Source organism: Drosophila serrata, unplaced genomic scaffold (genome assembly GCF_035046125.1).
Source record: "Drosophila serrata isolate PLE 108 unplaced genomic scaffold, ASM3504612v1 contig_184, whole genome shotgun sequence".
Lineage (NCBI taxonomy): Eukaryota > Metazoa > Arthropoda > Insecta > Diptera > Drosophilidae > Drosophila > Drosophila serrata.
Window position 1 is genome coordinate 2,560,794 of NW_028257082.1, and position 21,859 is coordinate 2,582,652.

General features: G+C 45.1%; 1 protein-coding gene and 1 long non-coding RNA gene across 21 annotated transcripts in view; both read left to right on the plus strand.

Annotated features, from left to right (window-relative positions):
- side-VIII (sidestep VIII) overlaps positions 1-16,661 on the plus strand; it is an 83,980-nt gene extending 67,319 nt beyond the window's left edge. For 12 of the 20 annotated variants that reach the window (XM_086828033.1, XM_086828026.1, XM_086828019.1 and 9 more), the window contains 16 exons: positions 351-464; positions 1,053-1,262; positions 1,361-1,512; positions 2,126-2,270; positions 3,224-3,354; positions 4,005-4,164; positions 4,606-4,820; positions 5,216-5,297; positions 6,100-6,259; positions 6,630-6,766; positions 7,059-7,223; positions 8,307-8,741; positions 8,827-9,116; positions 11,335-11,481; positions 13,628-13,978; positions 15,597-16,661. In XM_086828033.1, coding sequence (XP_086684159.1) covers positions 351-464; positions 1,053-1,262; positions 1,361-1,512; positions 2,126-2,270; positions 3,224-3,354; positions 4,005-4,164; positions 4,606-4,820; positions 5,216-5,297; positions 6,100-6,259; positions 6,630-6,766; positions 7,059-7,223; positions 8,307-8,741; positions 8,827-9,116; positions 11,335-11,481; positions 13,628-13,978; positions 15,597-15,707 — 3,005 coding nt within the window. In that variant the 3' untranslated portion in view covers positions 15,708-16,661. Of the gene's footprint in view, positions 1-350; positions 465-1,052; positions 1,263-1,360; positions 1,513-2,125; positions 2,271-3,223; positions 3,355-4,004; positions 4,165-4,605; positions 4,821-5,215; positions 5,298-6,099; positions 6,260-6,629; positions 6,767-7,058; positions 7,224-8,306; positions 8,742-8,826; positions 9,117-11,334; positions 11,721-13,627; positions 13,979-15,596 lie in introns of those variants that run through there. The other 8 variants (XM_086828031.1, XM_086828028.1, XM_086828030.1 and 5 more) reach the window with 5 other exon arrangements.
- Positions 16,662-17,774: 1,113 nt separating this feature from the next.
- On the plus strand, positions 17,775-18,459 carry LOC110182939 (uncharacterized). Its single transcript, XR_002319591.2, has 2 exons — positions 17,775-18,156; positions 18,232-18,459. It is a non-coding gene; the product is annotated as an uncharacterized LOC110182939 (long non-coding RNA).
- Positions 18,460-21,859: the final 3,400 nt, after the last annotated feature.

The following is a 21,859-nucleotide window of genomic DNA, read 5'->3' on the forward strand; positions in this document are numbered from 1 at the left end:
TCGGATATCTTTACTAATAACAATACAATATACCATTATCCGCTTCGAATACGAGGTACACAAGTAATACTTTTACTGAACTTTGACTGCATCTGCCCGAAGAAGACTTTGCCATTCTTTTTCCTGGCTTTTCTTTGCCAAAGTGGCAACAACATAAGCAGCTCTTTAAGGCACCGACAGCCAAGCTCTTAAGGAGCTTGCTGGCCAAGTATTGAGCTGACAGGACGAAGACCGGCTAGGTGTCATCGATTTGACACTGCAGAAACTGCATTTTAACAAGCTCAAAGTCTATGATTTCCATTTTCGAAACTCAATACTAATGCGCAGCGTTGTCCTTCCTCTCCTTGCAGTTCCGCCCGAATCCGTGATTATATTGGACAGCAAGGGGGCCACCATCAAGGATCACACGCTGGGGCCCTACAACGAGGGCTCCGGCATCAACATCACGTGCGTGGCCATCGGCGGTAAGTCCTAGATATATATATACAGTATTTACTGGGGAATTGTGGGTTTGTGTGTGTATTGGGGAGAGAGTGTTGATGCTGGCTGCCGCTTGTGTCTGACAATTAAAAGTGATGAGCGTGAAAATGCAGGCGAAAGATCTTCACATTTTATTTAATTTCCACCCGCCTGTCTCCTGCACGAAACTGAACTCAAGCTGGAGCCAACGTGCAGACAATCGAGGAGCTCTGCCACACACAATGCCCACACAAATTGCATTGAGAGCACTTGAAAATTGCTAAAAGCCAAACAAGACAACAAATGAAACAGCGAAAGGCACTTGTACACACACACACGCAGCCAGCCACAGCCACAGCCACAGCACCAGCTACACACATTCCATCCCAGGAGGACACACTCATCCACTCCTTGCACTTGTGAGCACATAAACAAACAGGAGACCAGCTAAAACGCTGCCGGCTGTTCAGCCAGAGACAACTCCGAGTCTAAGCCGTTTGGCAAACATATCAGTTGCACACACACGTCCCCGATAATTCTTTTTCTTCCCTTACCAATCCGCATCCACCACGTTCTCCTCCTGCTCCTTGCAGGTCGCCCGCAGCCAAGGGTCACCTGGCTGCATGGGAACACCGTCTACAAGGATGCCAGCGTGGGCCATCCCCTCTCCGAGCGACGCGTGGCCAATGTGCTGTCCCTGCCTCGACTGGAGCGACGGAATCTCCACATGCAGCTAACGTGCCGGGCGGAGAACAATAATTTGACAACGCCAATTATCAGCAGCGTCGTCCTCGACATGAACCGTGAGTACCCCAAGCCCGAGGAGCCATCCCCGAGTCCGTGTCTGTGCCTAACTAATTAATTCTATTGCTTTTCACCCTCCTTCGACAACCCGATGCAGTGCGTCCTTTGATTGTCAAGCTGCAGGGGGAGAATCGACCACTGTCGGCGGGGAATTCTTATCAGCTCAGCTGCGTTGTCATCGGAGCACGTCCAGCGCCGACGATTACCTGGTGGAAGGGCAGTACCCCCATGAAGAATACTCACGAGATTGTAAGTGGAAGCATGGCGAAACAGGGGCTCGACTAGAGAGTGTCCTTTGCGGTATTCGATAAGGGTGGCAAGGATTTCTATAAATTACAAAGCAAATGTTTGGACTTGTCTTGCCCATTTTATATTGAAAATCTTAACTCTCTAGCTTATTAACTTTCAAGATTTCTTTGCTCAAAAAGCAAAGTTAAATAATCTTCCAGTCCTTTAGTAATTTAATTCCTTTGAGATATTAAAACTCTACCTTAAACTCTTTTAAATATCCCCAATTAAACACATACCGTAGCAGACTTCCTTGCAGGCCCAATGCTACCCTGTGTGAAATGTTTATAAACATGCAAATTTCAAATGCCTGTCATCCTTGTTAATGGCCGCCCCGGAGTACAATTTCCACTCCCCATTTCCCAGTGGCAGCCGTACACATGCTTTGCGGTAATTGAAGTTGCTCGAACGGCAGTCACGTAGCGAGGACCTCAATTAAAAGCCACCCCTATCTGGGGCCGCAGGACGTGCGGGCCAATGCCAACCCTTTCCGTTCGCATTGTCTTGGCCAACTTGGTCGACTTGCTCGGCTCGGCTATTAACTTGCTGCTCTCCTTCTTGTCTCGTTATCCAGGCGAATCCGGACGGGAATATGACCACCTCGGTGCTGACATTCACGCCAACCATCGATGACCGCGGCAAGTTCCTGTCGTGCCGCGCCGAGCAGAGCATGATACCGGAGTCTGGCATGGAAGATGGCTGGAAATTGGACATCTATCGTGAGTACTGATGCTGGCCTGGAACAAGAACCCGCTTAATATTTAATTCGGCCTGCCAAAGTTTTTAATGAAAACGAAAGCACCAAGGCTTTGGCTTTAAGAACTGTGTAAGGAATCGCTGCACTGGGCTGGCTCTCCCTCTTCCAGCGGCTGCATATTTTTCTTCGATTCTCCTCAGCTGCGGCAAGTTTTGGCAAATTAATTTCCAGCGGCGGCCGGTGAAACTTTTGCACAAAAACTTGCGAAACTTTTTAACCCGCCACAAGCACCGCAAGCGGAGCGAAGCCAGAGACGCCGCCGCCTCCTGCAAAGTCATCTTTACGCTTTTACAGTTTTCGACCTGTTTGCACAAAATTTAAATGGCAAAACCACGGAGCGAGGAGCGTCCCCTCCCGTGGCCCGGACCGCTTCCTGTTTGCCTTGGAAGTGCGGTCTTGTTGCTTACCTTTTAACTTTTCCCCTTTTTTCGGATCCGCCCAACGGCGCCAGGCAATTCGATTGAAATATCTGGCTCTGCTTCACTCGCCGCGAAAGGGGAGAGGCACGAGCTGGGCGCTCTGTTTGCCCAATTTGATAGATTGCTTAATAAGCTTAATTGATTCGCATTCGCGAACCAATTCTGAATTAATCAAGTTAAAATTTTAGCCCAGTTACCAGTTACCTTTTTGCTCTGGCGAAACAGCATTTCAAAAGCCTAATTGGGCGAAAAAAATTATATAATAATAAACAAACAAGCAGCTGGCGCAGAGCACAGGCAAAGCTGGTCCTAGTCCCTAGTACAACTTAAATTGGCTAATTTGTGCGGCTTACACAGTAATTACACCTTTGGCCGGTGCTCAGGCATTTCATTTGCCTGCCAGCCAGCTTTATTATTTGTCTGGCAGCCGATTTAAAGTAATTAGCCTGCTCCAGGGGCCATGGCAGCTAAGCCTTATACTTGATTTCCTTCACAGACATACCGGTGGTGAGCCTGGAGCTGGGAACCAATTCCCTGAACTCGACGCTGCGCGAGGGCATCGATGTGTTCTTCGAGTGCAACATCAAATCGAATCCGTGGATATACAAAGTTAGCTGGCGGCACAATGTAAGTGACAGACAGATGTCGGTTTTACACGAGTTACCTTAACACCCCAGTGTGGCTAATTTATGTGCCACCACCCACTGACTTGGGGCACTTTCAAAGAGAGCAGGAAACCCAAACTGCTTACATACATGTATGAATGTATGTATGGCGGCGTTATTATTATTATTATTTTCATTATACGCCCCTTACATACATTACCCTGCGGCAGCGAATCGGGCCGAGATGGAGCGTATAATTGTTGCATATTTTAGGGCTGCCAAAGGGCCAAAAAATGAAGTTCTCTACGTAGAACACACCCACACACATAGAGCGTAGATCGCACAATTTATTATTGAATTACCCGGCAGTGGGAGAGAGCACTTAGCAATTTATGCAGGCTTGGTATAATTTATGCAGCCACCGGGGCTTCAATCAGCCGCACACCCACCCACCTCAATCCGCCTTGGCCTGCGGGGCGTATGCGCAATGTAACGCAACATAAAAGTGTTATTAGCTGTTAGAAATTAAATTTATTTCAATTTAGCAGTTATCGGTAAATTGAATTCGATTCAATAAATTATTATGCCACACGAGCAGCCACCTAAAATTTGCGAAACCTTTTCAATTTGCGTTCACTTACCGCCCTCACTGACTTCTCCTTTCGATTTCAGGGCGAGATTCTGGCCAACAATCCCGCCGAGGGCATCGCCGTATCCAACCAGAGTCTGGTGCTGCAGAATGCAAGCCGGGCGAGGAGCGGCATCTACACCTGTGTGGGCAGCAATCGGGAGGGCGACGGAGAGAGCAATCCCGTCCAGCTGGACATACGATGTGAGTACTCTTCCAGAGCCGAAGTCCAGCAGGCAGAGTGTTAATTTACATAACAGCTTAATTAAAACGAATTGGATCTTTCGATTGCAATTTGTAACTAACACGTTACACAATGCAATTACATCAGGACTCAGCAGGACGACTTATCCTGCCTGCCTGCCTGCCTGCCTGCCTGCCTGCCAGGGACAAATTGAGTTTTTCCCGTAAATCAGACAAATAAATCAATTAAAGAGCAGCAGCAAGTTGGCCACAAAACGAGGCAACAATGCCGGAGCCTTTTCGTTAAATGTTTAATGGACGAATGCTGACAGATCTGGCTGCAGGCCAATGGCAAATGAAGTGGGAATCGAATCCAATGTTTTTCTTTAACTATGCAGATGTCGTCTTGGCCATTCAACCCGACTTCAATCCTCCACTCTCTCTCTTTGTGTATCGTTGCAGTTGCGCCCGTGTGCCGACCTATTCAAAAGACCACTTACAGCTCGGGCAGGCATGAAACCGTTAAGGTGGCCTGTGAAATTGATGCCAATCCCGCGGAGGCCACCTACGTCTGGAAATTCAATGCAACGCAGGGCGAAACCGTGGACATACCAGCCTCGCAGGTGGCCGTGGATCGGGGACGCAGTATTGCCCATTACACACCAATGACGGAGAATGTAAGTGCTCTGCCCCAACTCCAACTCCAACTTCCAGTCCGAAACCATTCCCATTCCCAATCCCTTTGCCGGGCTCCTGGAGGTCAAATAAATCAGTCCCTGGCACGCCCTTGAGGGCCAGCACATAATTTTCCAAACGAGTTGCGGTTTTGAATTTTCAATTAAGGTTGAAAAGGTGTGTCGCCATCGGCGTCGCCATCGCCGCAGTGCATGCATAAATTAAGCCAACGAAATGCATTGTCACTCAGCCCGCAACACCCACAGGCCCGGACCGGGACACACACCCGAATCCGAGTCCGAACCAGAACCCAAACCCTTTACAACCTCCTCCAATATACACAACCCCCACTCATCCTGTCGTGTGTGTGTTTGCGATTTCTTCTTTGCATTGCCAGGACTACGGAACGCTGCTCTGCTGGGCCACCAACGAAATTGGCGATCAAAGTGAACCCTGCGTATACACAATAACCCCGTCAGGTGAGTACCATCGCTGGGGAGATGAGGTGGAGGTGGTCCTCGATTCACCTGTCATTGGGACTATGTGGAGCCATTGCCTTGCGGCTCGCGTGCCTGCAGCTTTGGCTTCATTTCAGCGATTGCAGGGCAAGTGAGGTTTATTTGGGACTGAAGGATACAATGACACCCAAGTTGTGGCAATATATACATGAAGATATATCCGATATATATGATACGATTTAATAAGCTACACTGTTTTCAATTGTATTTAATAAATCAAGAAATTCGTTAAAAAATTGTTCAATTAAAAAGTATGTGGTGCTCTCGAATCCCTTTTAAACTGTAGAGCATACCATTCTGATATTTTCCATCTTGCTTTCAATTTAATAACCGCTTCCATTAGTCACAACTGAATTTATCGCTTAGAAACCTGCTCTTGGTTAGCCACACGGTATTTGGAACTCCGTCAGGCGGATTTCCAATGGTGGGAACAAACTCTGGCTTTCAGCGGGGTTTTGTTTATGTTTTGTTTTGGGTTTTGCAAAGTCCTGCTGTGCCGATGACTTTGGCACTTTGGTGCTTGGCTTTCCTGGCTCCCGGCTGCTGGATGCTGGTGGCTGATGGGTGATGGCTGCCGGATTAGTCAAACCGAAGCCGCCAGTTGGCTTATTGATTTTGAAGCCACCTCGGGAAATATGTACACGCAAAGCTGCAGACAAATGCTGCGAGTCCGTGGCATTTGTAGCTTGATCTGCTTCTGAGCCGGAATAATAAATATTCTTTGGTTTTTTCTTTCTTTCTTTTTTTTTCGATGGGATTGCAGGCGAACCGGATCCGCTGCTGAACTGCACGGTGCTCAACCAGACATCGACGGGATTCCAAATCGAATGCATCGAGGGGTTTGACGGTGGCCTGCAGCAGGACTTTATAATGGAGGTTTACATGAATGGAACGACACGCAATCCCAAAATTTCCAAATCAAAGTGAGTATGGAGATGGAGACGGAGTCGCAGGAACAGGAGCAGGAGCAGGAACAGGAGCAGGAGCAGGAGCTGGAGCAGCGGAATGGACACAGAGCAATCAGAATCACACGCCATGTGACTTCTGCATTACAACAAGCCCAACGAGGCGTGGCATCGGGCGGAACGCATGGCCATGGCAATGTCCACGTCCTCTGGCACTGGAACTTGCACATGCATATCCTTTCGGCCTCATCCAGCTTCGGCTGCTCCTCCTTCTGAGCTCTGCTCTGTGCCTGGCGAAACCCATTTGTCCGGCTCTTTGGGCTTCCCTTTTTTGCGGTTCTGCCGCTCTTGATTTGGACATTCAGATATCGATTCAACTTCGTTGCAGGCGACCGTACTTTGAGGTGAGCGGCCTGGTGCCGGGCCTGGGCTACAATGTCTTCCTCATCGCCCAGAACGGCAAGGGCCGTAGCAACGCCACCATTTTGCAGGTCTACACGCTGAAGGATCCGGAGAAGCAGACGGGTGAGTTTAATCACAGGGGAGGGCCCAAAAATGAATCCTGATGCGGGCTGCTCGTGTCTCTCGCTCTCTCTCTTTCTGTATCCTTCTGTATCCCCCTTCCCTCTGTGCGATTGCAATTTCATGCATGTCCTGGCTCCGAGTCCTGGCGCTCTGCCTACAAATTAATTGGCGAAGGCCCTGCACTTACAGCTGCTTCATTTGTCTTTTAATTTGCTTTAAGTTCTGCTAACATGGTTTTCTTTCCTTCTCGGTTCGTCCTGTCGCCTTATTTCGATTGCACGCTTCCTTTTAGTTAAAATAACATTCACTAAGTCCTATCAGAGATTCAGGCCAGCTTTTCCCAAGCCCAAGGCTACGGCCACCACCACAAGCGACTGCATTTGCGATGAGGATGAGTTTCTGAACCTGGGCAAGGGGATAAGCCACGACGAGGGCAAGGACGTTGACCAGCAAGAAGGTAGCGGTGGATATTATTTTCATTTAATTTTCTATTAATTAACTAACTCTTAGATGTGGTTTGTTGTTAACCCTTAATTTGGTTCTGTTTGTTATTTAATAATGTATTATTTGTTTACATTACGTTTGTTTATTGTCTTATGAATTTTTCTAGTTTTGATTTATGTTTTGTGTAAGTTGAGTTGCTTTTTATTTGTTATTTATTTATTATAAATAATTTATTTTATGTTTCGTTTTTAGTGCCTTTAGTTGATTTGTATATTAATTGTGACTAATTTTGTTAATAACAGTTTTGTTTTCTTGTTTTTGAATAAATTTCACTTTACATTTTCACCCCAAAACACTCCGCACAAATAAATCCGGATGCCGAATGGTTTTATTTTCCATTCTTCCACTTTTTTTTCTGTGGGGGCTCTAAAAATTCCTGGCATGCCCGACAAGGACTGGGACAAAAATTAGCAAGCCCAGCGGGGAGGCGATGGTGGGGCAGACAAGGCGGATTACAACGCGCAGATATGCACAACTAGACCCACATATGTACATGCACACACCCACACCCACACCCACACACATGCAGCTCATTAAGGCGGCACTAAATTCGAGGCACGTGCGCCAGGACCTGCCACCGACAACAATAACAACCAAAGGACGCAGACTGGACCAAGAACGGAACGTAGTTAGCAGCTCATAAAACAATGCAGACTTAGGGAGAAACAAGAAAAGGGGAGAAAGAGAGGGAGATGGGTAGTAAGAAAGAGAGACAGAGCGTGCACACTGGGAGAAAATGTTGTCTCATGTTCTCATAAAAGGTTAAACATCACCAAACTTTAATAGAAATGTAAACTAAAAACTATTCATCATATCCTTAAAGATGTACAGAGATCTCTATGCATCTTAAAAGCTTAGAACAATTAAATAATGTATATTATTAGTTATAAAATTCACGAGAATTAATGAGAATCTTAGAAGCATTTTCTTCTGTGCATAAGGAATATGTATATGTTGCAGCAAATGCTTATCCTCCAATCCTTGGTCTCTTTCCGGCTTCCATTATTCTTCACTCTTCTACGCCGCTCTCACGCAGACCTCTCGCTGGCCTATGCGCCCGTCATCGAGGACATCCGGCCATTCCTCGGCATTCTGGCCGGCATCGTGGGCAGCGTTTTCCTGGTGGCCCTCATCATTGTGATTGTGGTGCGTGTGCGCGGCTCCTCGGGGCGCGATCGCAATAATTACTCGCATCCGGGCAGCGGCGTCGTTGTCGGCGTGTCCGGCGCCACCGGCACCGGCCCCGGGTGCGGTGGGGGTGGCGGCGTGGGCGGCACCACGGCCAATGGCAATGGCAGTCTGGGCCTGCTGGCCAGCAACAACAATGGCAGCCTCGTCATCGGCACACTGGGCCACAATGGCGGGCAATCAGTGCAGGACATGCATCGCATCGGCCGGGAGACATGCCACGTGACGAGTAGCCTGGACAGCATCGACAAGAATCCGGACATCATACCGCAAGGTGGGTTGGGTGAGTTTCCACAGGTGGCCCAGCTTGTCACCTTTTGCCACCATGATCCCCACCTAATCCCCAACATTCACTCCTCCGCTTGCAGACGGTCACGACGTGGACGATGAGTGGACGACGAAGGGTCATGGCCGGGCCTACGCCACCGCGGCTCTGGCCGAGCAGAATGCCGTGATTAACTCCGGCACCTATGATCACCTGATGCCCACGTACGCCGTGGTGGACAAGAAGACTGCCCCGCCCCCGGGCCATGGTCCCTACATCCAGTACAACACGCTTATCCCCGTTAGCAAAATGGGCGCTTACGCCAATCAACAGCAGCAGCAGCAGCAGCAGCTCCATCATCAGCAGCAGCAGCAGCAGGCGCCGCAACAGAAGGTGAGTTATGGACACCCTAATCCACTTCCCCGTCGGACACTAAACCTTTTACAATATGCCCGAGCAGCCACCGCCAGGGTCTAAATTTATGACCCAGGGACACCAGGCCACTGGCCAGGTGGTGGTCATTCCTGGCTGGTTCCCCCTCGGCAGCTGGGCTCCACATATTTTGGGTTAAGTGGTTTTTATAGCCAGCAGTTTGTTGCTTATCCTTGGAGCATAGCATAGTAGATGAAGCCCAGTAGAAGTCCTCTTAAGCAAGCTAAGGTTATTGGAAAATAGGTCTCAATTAGCAAACAAAATATATTCCTTAAAGCTGATTCAACACCCTCAAAGAAACTTTAACGTATTTGCGTTTTGTGCCTAGTGGTATGCTTATAAATTCAAGACATCAACTATTAAAAACTCTCTCGAAAACTTCCGAATACTGTCATTGGAGTAATCGCAAAATATTTCCCCAAGTAACCACCCCAAGGAAATTCCCTTTGAAAACTGCTGAAGGTCGTCCGTGAAGTAAGCGAAAACAACAATGACTCGGTGGGGAATAGAATAGCAACAGCATCATCTGCAGTTGCAGCAGAAGCGAAGAAACCAACATAATTTGAAAATCATTTAAGGAGAAATTTCTCTTCAGATGCCACGCCCCCGAGGAGCTGGTGCAGTAAGGGCCGAAGCAGCAGCTGCGGCAATATAAATTTTCCATTTGCGAATTTAATAAAAATAAGTTGCAGGCGGATCTAGCGCGACTCGACTCGGAACTGCGAGGCAGAAACCGCTAAGGATGCAGAGAGAGATGTGCGCATCCTGCAGCCAGCTCGAAATGCAATAAACGGCCAAGTGTGTGCCTCGTCGGCGGAAGGGGGAAACCCAGTCGGTTGAAGGGCCAGACACATTACGGACAGGCGCCGCATGTGGGTGTTGTCTGGCCTAAACAAACAGGCCAACTGCAGCAGACATAAAGCTGACGGAGGCGATCCGACGAGAGGTGTAAAGAATACCCGCTAACTTTAACCTGCTCGGGGCTAAACGTGGGCTCAAAGGCTAAACGAGGGCTCAAAGTGCTGGTCACTTAACACTCGAGTTGTATTAAGAAAATATTAGTGAAAAATCACACTTAGGAAGGCTAGTTATGCCCTTCCAGGGTACTTTTTGTCAGAAGCTTCGAACGCAGTGAAGGAGTCATTTCCGACCCTATAAATCATATATATTCTTGATCAGCATTAATAGATGAGTCGATCTAGCCATGTCCGGTCAACAAATAAATTTTGCAATTTTTTTCCATTTTTCGAAAAAACGATAAGGTTACATCATTAAAATTGGCCAAAAATTGGCAAAATTTTTGATGTTTTAAAATTTTAAATTAAGTATGCAGATTTATTAACCTTCTAAAAACTTGCTTCGGACAGCTTTCCGATTTAAATTTACTGCCTTTTTGGCTAAGTTATGAGTATTTTAAACTTGACTCGGTCAAAAAGTTTTAATACACAAATATTTATAAATATCGAATATTCGAAGCTTAGTTATGATCAATTTCATATTTCATCTTAAAAATGATATGCTAAACTTGCTTTTTAACTGGAACTACTAATCTTTATAAATTTTTAAAGTATGCTTCCTTAATACATACATGGCGTATACGTAATTTATGGGTTTTCAAGTTTATGTTATGTTATGTTATTATGTTATGCCCTTTTAGGGTATTATAAGTTTAGTCAGAAGCTTAAAAAGCACTGAAGGTGTCATTTCCGACCCTATAAATCATATATATTCTTAATCAGCATCAACAGATGAGTCGATCTAGCCATGTCCAGTCAAAAAATAAATTTTGCAATTTTTTTCCATTTTTCGAAAAAACGATAAGGGGTTACATCATTAAAATTGCAAAAAATTGGCAAAATTTTTGATTTTCTGAAATTTTAAATTAAGTTTGCAAATTTATTAAACTATTAAAAAGTAAGATCGGACAGCTTTCCGAATTCAAATTAAATTAAATTAATTAATTTGGCTAAGTTATGAGTTTCTAAACTTTCATACAAGGGAAAAATAACATCAAAAAATATTTTAGTATTGTTTTAATATTTCCGATTAGATCTTGCAAAACAATTAAAAACTGCAAGGGTATATAAATTGAGGCTTTCCTAAATTAGTTTTCTTCCTGGTTTTTACAAGTTTTTAAAATGTGTATTACACAAATCGTTCACTATCTTTTCGCCCTTAGACTGAGCTCAGCTATAGTGAACTCTCTGCCCCTCTGGTGGGCAGTGCCGTGGGCGTTCAGCGGATGGCCCCCTATTGCAGCGCGACCTTGGGACGGCCGGGCAGACAGGCGGAACTGAAGAGGGCCGAGCCGAACATCTACTCGCAGGTAAATGTGATGATGGACGACGAGATCCTGGCCGACCTGCAGGCGGCCACAGCTTCCGGCAGCAGCTATGTGGCCGGGGCCGTGGTCGACAATGTGGGTGGCGCCGCCAATCTCTACGTTCAAGGATACGCGACGCGGGTGTAGCCTTGGATCCGTTAGCCTATGATTTCATTTATGATTTTGTTATTGCCTTAGCTATTTATTTTTTGTTAAATAAATGTTATTTATTTCTCTGCTTATTTCCTTCGCTTTAAGTTGAGTTGCATTGAGTTCTGTGCATTGTGTTTCGGTAAATTTTAATTACATCTGTCGGTGGAACTGCAATACAGAGCTGACCATATCAATAACCAGGCAGAAAAGAAAGCATGCTGCACTGGATGGCAAAATATTTGCCTTTCATTGTCCGGCCCTGCTGAACACATTACACATACGCACTGTTGCACAAACAAATCGAACTGCAAGCAAACGGACTGCTGAAACCTCAGTTTACGCAAATCTGATTTAAAGAGACGCCGGACAACAGACAGACGTGAAATAATGACCAAGAAATATCCTCGATACAGGCTGAAAAAGTATTTGATGGGATTGAACCAGAGAATTGAGTACCTGGAACGGCTGAGCGCAGATTTGCAAAGAATCTGACTGAGGGAGATATATAGACTTGATAGATATCCACCTCAGCAAAGCATTTTTCAAATTTGTCTGGCTATGGCAGACAAGTTATGTTCCCATTTTGTGGAACAATCCCCACTGGACATTGTTCCGGTCTTCTTTGTTTATCGAACCAGCTTTCAGTCCCTTTAATAATTGAAATGACTTGAGTTATGACCAAGTGCGGGCGAATCGATGTACATACATCCCGGCTGGACAGGCACAAATGCACTTAAACAGCACTCACTCGGTTCGGTGGGAAACACGGACTTTGGGAATACAGGGCTGAAACAACAATTACGGCCGCAGGAGCACAGTCCTGGCAAACCATTTCACCTAATGACATTGTTTGGCTTTATTATTGTCGTTTATCGAAAAGTTTTACACGACATGCAGTTGGCTCTCGACTTCCTCTGTTCTGCTGGCAAAAATTCTGGTCATTGATTTCAGTTTTTAGTTTGGCAATTATTTTAATTCGATTCTCTATAGCTTTCTGTTGGGGACCATATTGTTGTCTGTATGTTATTCCCGATATTAGTTTAGAATATTCGGAAACTCAGCTCTATAAGCCAAGTTTTGTGGCCATAAATAGTTGAATTAGTAGTTACACAACCGAGACTGGCAAAGCGCACATTCAATGTAATGAGACGCTGTCTTTGCTTGTTTACTTACCCCTTCCCGGGGGTCAAACCATCAATTTTAATATATATGGCGCTAAAAATTAATTTCATTAATATCTCGTTGAGCGCACAACAACGTAAATATGCCTCACCCTGGCACACACGTTAATTACGGAAATAAGCATATAAACATGCCGCACATACACACCCATTTAAGCCATCTCGCAGCTACATGGCCCACCCATGGGCCAATTATTGTAGTAGCTCACCGCATACAGTCCGGGCCCGGCTTCTTGTTCGCCACCATGGCTACCATGTTGGCTAAATAAACGCCGGGCGCGTTGTTAACTATCAGTAACAACGTTACGCGGGGCAAGTGTCGGCGGCGGTGGCGGTGGAACCGCAGAGCCAGCGATGGCTGCAATATGCGCGGGCAACCACACTGGCCACTGGCACTCCCTTCAGATATATATACATATATATATATATGGCGAGTAAAACATATAATTACACATACGAATATTGGTTCACAATGTGGGAGTGTACTTCAACTTTGAGTAACTTGTTTATTTTGCATACTATATTGCTTGAATACATATGGATACCTGTTTAAAATTAATATAAATAAATATGGTAGTAATTACTAATACATCTGATTATATTTAACTAAAATTGTAGAAAAACATGACATAGTTGCTTTCCTTTTAGACGCTGCATTATAATTTTAGTCTCCCTTTTGATCAATCACTTTTGTTTTCAACCCACCAACTAACCAACTCGTCCTCGTCTAGAACTCGCGACCAACTCGCAGCATATAACATAAATCATCACATGACTAAAACCTCATTACCTACTCCTCTACCTGAATGCCGCAGATCGATCTGGCCCATCATCCCATGCCCATGTACTCGACGAGCCCGATGTTTGGCACGAACACCACCATCACCGGAGTCACCATGTCACATCCATCACAATTGGCCACCTTCTCGCCGACGCCGCCGCCGCCCATCTTTGCCCACAGCGTGGTGACCACCAGCGATGGCCTCCTGCAGCCAGTGACGTGCATGGGTCTGGTGGCAACATCTTCGGCAACGGCCTCGGGCCCCATGCCAATCCCCCAGCAGCAACAGCAGCAGCAGCAACAGCAACAGCAGCAGCTGACGGCGGCCAATGGCGGAAACGGAAGCATCGTCGGCATGGGCATGAGCCTTTATGGCAGCGATGTGGTAAGTGTCAGTTTGATGTACTCCCCAATTCCTGGAGTGGACGGGAATCGAGCCGCTGCTGCTGCTCCTTGTTGATAGCGCTCCGGTCGTCAAGGCAACCTCGCCTAATGTCCAAAACGTTGAAAGCATCAATATGCAAAGTGGATTTTCAGGCAAGGATTTTTGGCATCGCTGCAGGCAAAAGGCGAGCAGGATGGGGAACGGGAACGGAACGGGACCGGGAGCCGGCAGCAGGAAACATTTATCTTGGGGCCCCCGTCCGCCCTGCCACCCCCGCCCGGCATCTTTTGTGCCCAATTTTGTTTTCGTTTTTCCCTTATAAATGGTAGCCGCTGGGGCGGAAAATGGGTTTTTGCGGTTGGCCTGATAACTGTTCAAGTGATTGCAGCCGCCGAAAGGGTATCCAAATGTAGAAAATTAAGAGCGGAAGCTGTTCGAGTTCAGATATTTAACAGCAAAAAAGTGTATGCCTATAAGCAACTTAATTTCGGGGACTCGGAAGGGGCGCCGTTTTCCCTTTCCAGTATTTCCCCTACATTAGGTCCCCGCTTTCAATCGATTAGGCCACCCAGTGCGTCATCGATCAACAGATGACTCAAAGGCGAACTCACTCTCGTGACAATGCAATTTTCTGGCCATCCATAACCCTTGATCCCCCTACAGACAGGTTTAAAGCTCGGCACTAGAGAGGAGCTTGTGCCGGCACTTTCCATGGGTTCGAGGCGACGGTAAATGACCTCTGAATGTGCCGCAGGATAATAAAAAGCAAAAAATCCCGCTGCCGCTTGTCCTGCTCTCGCCGCTGGTGACTGCCATTCATTGTCTCTGTCAGCCGCCTTATAAATACGCCATTATGTGTACATACCCTCGACGCAGAGAGCATTGCGTTCGCAGTGCCTGGCCCGTCCGTCGTTCGCTAGTCCTGGACCTGGCTTCAGTCCCTGCATTGTCCCTGCTGATATTCGCTCCACAAAAAGAATTACGTTTTTACAACAATTTCATGCCAAAAGGACACTGCGGTGTGGCAACTTTTGACTCTAATGATTGCAATTATTATGACCCAAATAAGAGGAAGAACGGCAGAGCAGAGAAAAAAAGCCAGAGAGCACAAGCAACATCATCATCAACAGCAGCAACAGAATTCACAATGTTTTATTCCCACTCTCTGCCTTGGTTGCCACATTTTTGCCTTTTTGCGTTGCCTTTTCTTGAGCTGCTCCTTTTGTCTGCCACTGATGTCGGCATGTCCTTGTTGTTTTCCCCGCTCGATTCCCAGCGGCAGCACAGCCTGACACTGTTGGCCCAAGGGAGTTGGCCAAAACACAGCAAATGGCTCCGAGACTTGTTGGTTTCTTACTTCTGTTCATGGCTCGCCACTGATGCCACTCTGCCAAAACCAAATATTACGCATACGCAACGTTTTTGCTCCTGACATTTTCTGGCCAGGCTGGTGGCGGGGAACGTGAATTCGTAATGACTGCGAGAGTACTCAAATAATGTGCGGCTCATTAATTTTAAAGCAGCGCTATTTAGTGTGTTTCGGGGTTGTTTAATTGTTCCCAATTCGTCCCCGAAAATGTTTCTCATCTGGCCTCCTTCTCGTTTCAACTCTCCCCAGGGCAAGCCACAGCTGCTGAAGACCGTTCCCGAGGAGCTGCACCATCAACTGAACGGCGAGGATGTACTGATCGCCCAGGATCGCGGTCTCGGAGTCGGAACACGCTTCTGACGCTAAGCTCGCACCCAGGAGGAGGAACTAATCTAAAGTCAGAAGAGCCAACCACACAGGAAATGCAAATCAAAAGAGCGTACTATGGAAAGCTAGCGAAAAATCGGGGAATAATTGGTAAACAAATTGACTATAAGTTGTATGTGATGAGGGCAGAGCAGGAAGCCAGCTAAATCGGAGTTGATTTTAAAGGAGCTGAGCTGCGCGGAAAGAGCAACCTTAGTTGGCACTTTTTTAACAAATCAAACAGAATTATATGAGATGGGAAGAACCTGTAAAAAGATAACAATAAACAGTGCTTGCCAAGGATTCGAAGCGAATGCGAAGCTCGACATTGAAATTCCAGTAGGCCTAAGCAGACATGTGTACATTATGGAATACAATTAACATGGACAGCTATAATTACGACTAACATTAAAGCGAAGACACTGAATTGTTAATATATTTTTAAACAACAGCTTTAAGCGCCAAACGAGATGGAAAACTTTTAGCTAAGTAAACGAATTCATAATTGTTGTTGACCTTAGTTCGAGTGACCTAACTCCCATTACCATTTAGCTTGTAACCTAGACTTAACTACGGCATTTACCACATCTAAATCAAATTCATCTAGCTGTAAGCTCCAACTTAGCATAGTTCAAATTGTAATTAAAAAATCATAAAGAATTTAAACAAACCCTAACCCTAAGCCGACTAAATAATGAACGATTTATAAACGACTCTAATTAGCAGGCCACGGCTCGCATTTTATACGTAACAAAGTATGAGAAGTGGAAATCCAAGGAGGTTGGCTGAATAACCCGGAAATTCCAGGAAGAAATGAACTCTAGCTTAAGACAGCTTAAGCATTAAAATTGAATAAAATAAAAATCTAAGGAACTGCATGTAAAATATTTAACTGAATATTAGGCTAACGTTAATAAATTAAATTTAATAAAATGTATGAAACAAGGACGAAGGAGTGTGTTGATTTTACGGTAGGGGGTTTTGCCCCTTTAAATAATTTTAGAAACCATACTAAGAAATATTATTAATTAGCATAAAAGATAGATGAGGAATCTTAGTTTCCCCTCCAGGGTCACTGATCTCAGTCCCACTAAATTAGGCCTTTTTGGGCGATGGCAGAAGCAAACATTAGCAGGCTAAAATGTTACAAGCGGATGTCCACAAACACGGGCTGCTGCAGGTCCTGTGTGTTCGGTCCTGCCTTGTAGCAAGCGGTAAATATTGACAGGCCGCGTGAGCAAACAATGACGGAAGCGGAAGTCAAGCCGGGCCACGCAACCGCAGAGGAACAATAACAAAAACAGGCGACAATCTGCATTGAGTAGAGTAGCAGCAAAAGCAGCAAAAGCACCGGCAACAGCAACGGCAACATCGACTAACTGAAGCAGCAACATGGCCGATACAGCGCTCAAAAATTGTCAAACCATGTAAATTTTGTATGCGAAAGCACTTAACACCGTTTTCGCTTAAGCAACGCAAACATCGGGGAAATAGAGGCGGCCAAAGGAACTGAGTTAGATCGCAGTAGACAGCATTTATGGACGGGAATGGGAACGGGAACGGAGGGAGGCCTGCATGGCGAGCAAATTATGCAAATTTCGACCGCAGCACTGTCAGCGTCACCATTGCTGTCGCAGTCGATGACTTGTAAATTTTGGGGCTCCGGGTAGCCAGGACTCTGTATCCCAGAGCACCTGCTTAGATTTCAAGATATGCCATGCCATGAGCTGAGCAAACCCATATAGGTATGCCTAGATCAAATATTTGGGGCCTGGGAGCCCTCAAGGAGCTGCCGCCCCAAATAGATTCCGAAATTGGAGTGGACCACATGTCAGGCCGCAAAGCCGCAGGATATATGGGAAGGGGCTGCTGCCAGCTGGCAGCCATTAACCCGCCAGATTGAAATCAATTAATCAAAATACACCGCATAAATTATAAATTAAACGCCGTGTTTATGCTCATTTCGTAGCTGTGGCTGCCGCCAAGTCACTTCTAGACTTCCCCTCCGGGGGCGGCCATCAATCAGGCGGCGGCAATAAAGTCAGTCCGGCTGAAATTCATATTGCCGATGACAGGAAAACGGCATTCAATTGTATTCTAAATCATAAATAAATATTAAAAATCAATTTGAATGCGATTTCATCCCACACGAGCCCGAACACTCTGCACAAAGCGGAGAAATATAGTCGCTGCGCAAAATAAATAAACGGAATATATATGAAAAGAAAATACATAGGAAAGCGCACAACAATGCAGAGGGCATTGACAGCGAGTTGCAGTCTCAGTGGAATTTTTCATAAATGAAAAATATCCCAGCGTTAAGGAATTTTATATAAATGAAAACTAAGCAATACCGGCTAAAATCGCTCCGTTTCATTGACAACATTTAGACTTTCCTGTGGAAAACATTTCCCATCAGTCAGGCCATTATTCTGGCCACTCGGTGAGTTCATTTATCGCTCAACAAATTTTTAGTTGTTTTCATTCCTCGTTGCCATTTTTTTACCTAAATTAATAGTTTGGACACAAAGAGTTTTTATTGCTGGTTGCAGGCTCCACGATGATGAATGATGGATGAATCGTTTCGTCACAAAAGAATTCGTGTATTTATGCGACATTTGCTTTTAATTGATTGTTCGAAATGACAAACGACTTTCCGTCGCCGACGCATTTGATTTATGCCCCGGGCGAGCTAATAAAACTTTACTACGAAGTTGTGCGAAAATTAAACGAAAATGCCCGGCAATTAAGCGAGTTCTTTTTCGGCGGTGCAACACTTAAGCCGCCATTAATGCGGAGCTGCGCTGTGTTGTCTGTCAGCCGCTTTTGCACTGCAGTGGCCTGATTTATAAGCCAACACTTACAGCGCAGCAGACAGGGATACAAGGATACAGGTCCGGATGAGGACGTGGACGACAGGCGACTGCGAATGCGAACCCTGGACGGGGACTGACCACAGCAACATTTTCTTACCACTGATTTATTTACATTTAAGCAATTTCGTCGCCATCGTTGTGAAGTTTCCAGACGGAAATTCGCAGCATTGCATCCGGAAATTGGCAACAAAAAGGGGGTGGTGGTCAGTGCCCCCCACTGCCACCTTTCCCATTCAGTCTCCCCATGGAGGCAGGGGCTCCACTTACCATTCGCGAGAGGGTCTGAGAAGATTAATGCCGGCGCTTTTATTGTTTGGTCAGTCGCGTGACCATTTCTGCAATTTATATCGTAAATAAAAGTGACGAAGAAAATAAAGAAAACTTTTGCGTCGAGGCTGTGGGAAGGATGTAAATAAACCGCATGAAAAGTGAACTCATCTTGGTCTTTGGAAAGCCGGGTGGTAAGATTAAGGCTTTATACTACCAAATTGGGTTAAATTGATCTGAAATAAGTTTATTTCGTATGAGTTTCTTAAGAGTTTTACTAACTAATTGGTATTCGAATGAAGAATACAGGTTGTATTAATATTTAATAGAAGAAAAACTTTTTTCGTCAATCTTAAAATCCTTTATCCTTTATACCCTTTCAGTGTATTATAATTTCAGTCAGAAGCTTGTAGCTGTGTGAAGGAGTCATTTCCGACCCTATAAATCATATATATTCTTGATCAGCATTTATAGCTGAGTCGATCCAGCCATGTCTGGTCAAAAAATAAATTTTTTGAAATTTTTCGAAATTTGAAAATTTTATAAGGGGTTACATCATTAAAATTGTGAAAAATTGGAAAAAATTTAGATTTTCTGAAATTGTAAATTAAGTATGCAGATTTATTAACCTAATAAAACCTAGCACAGGAAAGCTTACCGAATTAAAATTAATGTCGTTTTGGCTTAGTTATGAGTTTTTTAAAATTTGATAAGTCGAACAAATATGCATATAAAAAAATTGGATAAATATAGATACAAAGAATGCTTCTCGATGTTCTTGTTACTAAATAAAGGAGTTGTGAATTAAAAAAGTTATTCCCATCAAGCTTGTTTTTATATAAATAACTTTAACTAATTTTTCCATTCAAATGGAAACGCGGTACCGAATTGATTGCGGAAACTCATGCCTTCTGTCCTATTGATTTCTTGGCCAAAACCCAATCGTATACAAATTTACCGACAATCCGCCATTCACCACTTCAACTGGCAGCCACTAAGCCTTGGCCTATAATGTGTAACAAATCTAGGCAAATTTTTCGGGCAAACACGAGGCGACACCTTTGCCACAAATACCCAAATCCTGGAGTGGGCCAAAGAACAACACAGTTTGAAGGTTAAATAAATTGCTGGATCCAAACATATGCCCCAGGGCCATAAATATTTGGGAGACGGAAGCTGGCAAACAAAAAAAGGGTTTAGCCAGAGGCGGTGGGGCTGGGGGAAAAGGGTAACAAATGCGTGTATCCATTTACATAGAAAGTACCTGGCGTCGCACATTTCCTGCCTTTCACCGGATCCAGCCGGATTCCCGCCTCCGGTTAATATGGCGGCGTCAAAACAACATTAAACACGAGGCCTGGTAACCGGGAACCAGTCACCGGAAGTGTGTATATAAAATAACCCACGCCCGTGCGCACACATGCGCCTCCGCAGACACGCACTCGACTCGAACACGGTGCGTATACGCAATAAACATCAAAATTTTGAACAGCGACAGGCGGTGAGGCGGAGGGGGGAGAGGGGGAGAGGGGGAGAGGGGGAGGCAGCGGCCGCCCGTCGCTCTGATTTCCCTTTTGGACGTTCACCTTTTCGTTCTTTATGCGCTGGGGCCCCCCCAGAGGTTGCAAATTATTTTTTTAGTACTTTATTCAATGCGCATTAGGCGCGCGCTCCCCGTCTGTTATTTTGTGCCCTGCGAATTTCGGCCATAAAATGAGTGAAAGGTGCGTGAGCCGGGTCGGATTTGCAGACTTTTCGGTGAAAGTGCAAAGCAAAAGGAGAAGAAAAAAACTACCAACTAATGTGGGTAGACACTTAATTTATGTTGAGTTTTTTACAACTCAGCGTGTCTGCAATGATTATGGAATGAAGTTACCCGGCGATTTGTCAGGCGGCACACGTGCGGAAAAGTTTAGCCTAATGAAATGGCACAACTCTTTGGGAGCTGTAAATCCTTTTATCCATTAAAATAAATACATATTTCACCTCAAACCGTGCATTCCAACCTTAATGAATTGTGCCAAATAGATTGGCAATCAGTATGCATTAGTGTTTGTTTAAGTTTCTAAAAATACTTTGTAAACTAATTAAAATATTGAATGCCTAAGCCCTAATTGAGCGCTTCGTCCTCCCCTGACAGCTGCAGGGACCGCAGGACATTGGTATTTATCTGTGGGCAGTTGGCCAGCGTCAAGTGGCTAATTGACAGAGTCGTGCAGTGCATCCTTTTTTTTCATTTTCATTATGTTGATTGAATGTTTTGCCGATCGACTATCAAAGTCCATACTAATACAAACCGAAATGCAAATTAACATTTTTTGCTTGCATGCAAAACTAATAAACATAACATTTATGAATTTTATCGAATTTGCCGTTTGTGCACGCTTGTAATTCGGTTTATTAAAAAGGGCTTCATGGATAATTAATAAATTGCGCATCATTTGCAAAATGCAACTGACAGGATCCATGCATGGCGAGATAGGAAAGACTTTTCACTGTTTATTGCTGACCAGATGCCAGACCGCTGCGGTCGAGTTGGTAATTCGAAATGATTTCATTGACATTTATATGATTGCATTTAAATTCTAGTTTTAATATATATTTAATTATGTTGCGAAACGCTCTTTAAAGGGGCATAATTAAACTGACAAAGAGCGTTGGCAAATTTATGCAAAACTTTCGCTGAGCTCGGAGAAAACTCGCAATTACAACTGGCTGTGTTGCCTTAGTGTCGAGAGTCTATAATTACTCGGTGCGAAAATGTTTTTGCAATTATGAAACAAAAAAAACTGCACCAAGGATGAAAGTGAATTCCGTTTCTCAGAAAATTACACGGCGTGCTAAATTATATGACACGAAAGTTTTGCTCGCTGGGCGTGGAGACCTCTAATTGGTTTTTGATTTCGCCTTCTTTGGGGCAAGAGAAGGTCTTACAATTTTTGCCACACTTGCAGCACCGTAAACTAAATTGCTTCAGGAGTTTTGCACATGCCTACAATTTGG